The sequence below is a fragment of the Pollicipes pollicipes genome, unplaced genomic scaffold, assembly GCF_011947565.3.
Source record: "Pollicipes pollicipes isolate AB1234 unplaced genomic scaffold, Ppol_2.1 Scaffold_4219;HRSCAF=4965_pilon_pilon_pilon, whole genome shotgun sequence".
Taxonomy (NCBI): Eukaryota; Metazoa; Arthropoda; class Thecostraca; order Pollicipedomorpha; family Pollicipedidae; genus Pollicipes; species Pollicipes pollicipes.
In genome coordinates this window covers 31,610,267-31,612,911 of record NW_023596448.1, presented here as the reverse complement: position 1 = coordinate 31,612,911, position 2,645 = coordinate 31,610,267, and the positions used below count along the sequence as shown (strand labels likewise).

Genomic DNA, 2,645 nt, shown 5'->3' with positions numbered 1-2,645 from the left:
ACGCCAAACCATGGGCTGCGACGGTTCCTACCGTGTGACATTTGCAGTGCGGACCACCACAGTCACCACGGCCACCAGACCGGACACGTCTGTACTAGGCTGCACGAGGCAGCTGTAGACGCCCGTGTCGGTCCACGATGCGTTCCGCACGAGCACGTCCAGGTCCTGCAGCTCCATGCGGTTGTTGTCGGTCCTCCACTTCTGACCGTTGCGCAGCCACATGGTGTCAAGCAGCGAGAACTGCTCCAGGGCCGCCTGGTACGCGTCCGTGCGACATCTGCCGATAGGAATGGGAGCTACTCGACGAGGGGGCTACGTCATTGGTATCCTCGTCCTCACCATTGCAGTTTGCACTTGCATTGCACTGGCAAGCTTCAAGAAGCTTATAAACCGTGATAATTCGACGTCGATTATCTTATTTTTATTGTAACATTGGTTAAATGCTACCTACAATCTTGGCCAATGGGTTATTGTTAGAATCGGGGTGCAAAATAACGCATTCGCGCGCATGCAAAACGGTTCCTGACGCTGCCTTCGCCAACAGCATGACATAATTTGGCGCCTTGTTGCGTGTCTGCTCCACTCCACAGTTAAGATGCACCACCTTACAAGTTCCGCCTCTGCCGCCGGACGGAGCGGACTCTTGACTGGAGTCACGCGGGTGTCACCTGAGCACAAACTGCTCCCCCTCCCTCAGGTCCAGCGAGATAGGGATCGTTGGCCAGGCTGTACAGCATCCGCAGGCGCACTTCGTCCGAGAAGGTCCCGCACTTGTGGTTGTTGCAGAGGCCGAACTGGCGCGGCACGTCCCATCCTGACCGCGCGACAAGCGAGTCAGCTGTGCCTGACGAGGACTTCTGCGCCTGTGGCGCGGCTCATTAGCCCAGCGTCTGCTCTGGCGGGGCTTCTGAAGTCGTGGATATGTGTTTCCTTGATCTAGCAACGAGTGCTTTATTCATTTGCGTGCAGATTCACGAAACAACTGACCAACTCTCGAGACAACAGCCACGCAAAATTCCCGCGAACACCAAATACATCCGCAGTGAGACGTTCTCACGACAGCGGACGCATCTGCCCCAGCCCCGCTCCTCACCGGGGCAGTTGTGCCCCCAGAGCGTGGGCTCGGGGTTGTTGCAGAGCCTCTCCCGGGAGCCGAAGCCGCCGTCGCAGTCGGCGCTGCACTCCCAGGCCGACCACATGCCCCAGCCGCCATCCCGGACCACCGGCTGCCGCACCGGGCGCCGGCGTCAGCCGCGGCAAGGGAGGCGCCCGGCGGCGCCGGACCGCGCCACGTGACGGGTCACGGGTCACCGGCGTTAGCCGCGGCAAGGGAGGCGCCCGGCGGCGCCGCACCGCGCCACGTGACGGGTCACGGGTCACCGGCGTTAGCCGCGGCAAGGGAGGCGCCCGGCGGCGCCGCACCGCGCCACGTGACGCGCCACCGGTGTTGGACACAATGCTGGGTCGGCCATGCAGTGCTGAACTTTGGTTATTTACAGTAGAGGTGTAAGGAAGGGGCGGAGGAGGGGGGGGGGGGGGGGGGGCAGCAGCGCCAGTGGACGAGAGAAGACTTCCGTCCGTCCACGTCTGTCGGTCGGAACGGGATGATCGTCGATGATCCACGTCGTTGAGTCGGGTCGGGACCCCAGGTATCGGCTTCGGCGGGTCGGGACGTGTCCTCATTCATCCACATCAGTGAGCCGAGAAAGACCTCAGCCTCAGCCCGCAGGCTGCAGTCTCACCTCCATCATGGACTTGGATGGGGGCTCGCAGTCGTCTCCGACCAGGTCCAGCATGATCTGTGCCTCTCCATGCGTGCCGTCCATTGCGGAGAACGACCCGTACTGGATATCCGCCACACGTGCACCATCCACCTGACCCTTGAAGATGCACTTGAAGTCTTTCTTGTATGGAATCTGACGTCAAAATGAGGTACAGCTATTGTTCGGAAATACGGACTTAACAAATCAGCTGAGTTGAAACAGTCCACGATGCGGATCGCTCGGGCAATGCTGAGAAATCCCAGTCCTTAACTAAGGACATCAAGCCAAATATGAACCACATGTTCCAACCACATGTGCAAATTGGGCGGACCTGCCTGGTACCGTTTGAAAGATATTCCTGAAGGTCAGAGAGGTTGTTTACCCACCCACCCCTAATGCGGTCGCTATGTATCTGTATCTGTATCTGTATCTATGTATGCTAATGTATCTATAAACGTCACTTCTCACTCCTATCCGTCACCGTATCTCCATTTACCTATCTAACTTTGCTTCTTCTCTTCCCTTCTTTTCCCATACCCTCTGCCATAAAGGAAGTGTTTCAAACTTCTATGGGGTTTTGAGCTGAAATAGCCACGTTGAAAATCCTTTCAGTGCAGTTCACTGCCCCGCTCCTCTTAGGAACTAAACCTCTAGCTAAACGCCCGTGAAGATGGGAAACTATTTCGGGCAGATTATTTCAAGGTCACCTTGGCATTCATGCCATCATGTTAACGGCATTCAAATCTTGCCATTTCATAAGCCATGCGACAATCAAGGCCAATAACAATATAATGGTCAAGTCGTTCATAGCTGGCGTACGTGGCCACGATTTCCAGCGAGAAAACGGCTGTCAACTGGCTCTTAATCAATGTTGTGCAAGGC

General features: G+C 56.8%; 1 protein-coding gene across 1 annotated transcript; it reads right to left on the bottom strand.

Moving 5' to 3' along the window:
• Positions 1-206: 206 nt before the first annotated feature.
• On the bottom strand, positions 207-1,816 carry LOC119094879 (thrombospondin-1). Its single transcript, XM_037217788.1, has 4 exons — positions 1,743-1,816; positions 1,094-1,226; positions 669-814; positions 207-277 (listed from the first exon to the last, which is right to left on the bottom strand). The coding sequence occupies exons 1-4, from the start codon at positions 1,794-1,796 to the stop codon at positions 227-229; spliced, it is 384 nt and encodes a 127-aa protein (XP_037073683.1). The 5' UTR covers positions 1,797-1,816; the 3' UTR covers positions 207-226.
• Positions 1,817-2,645: the final 829 nt, after the last annotated feature.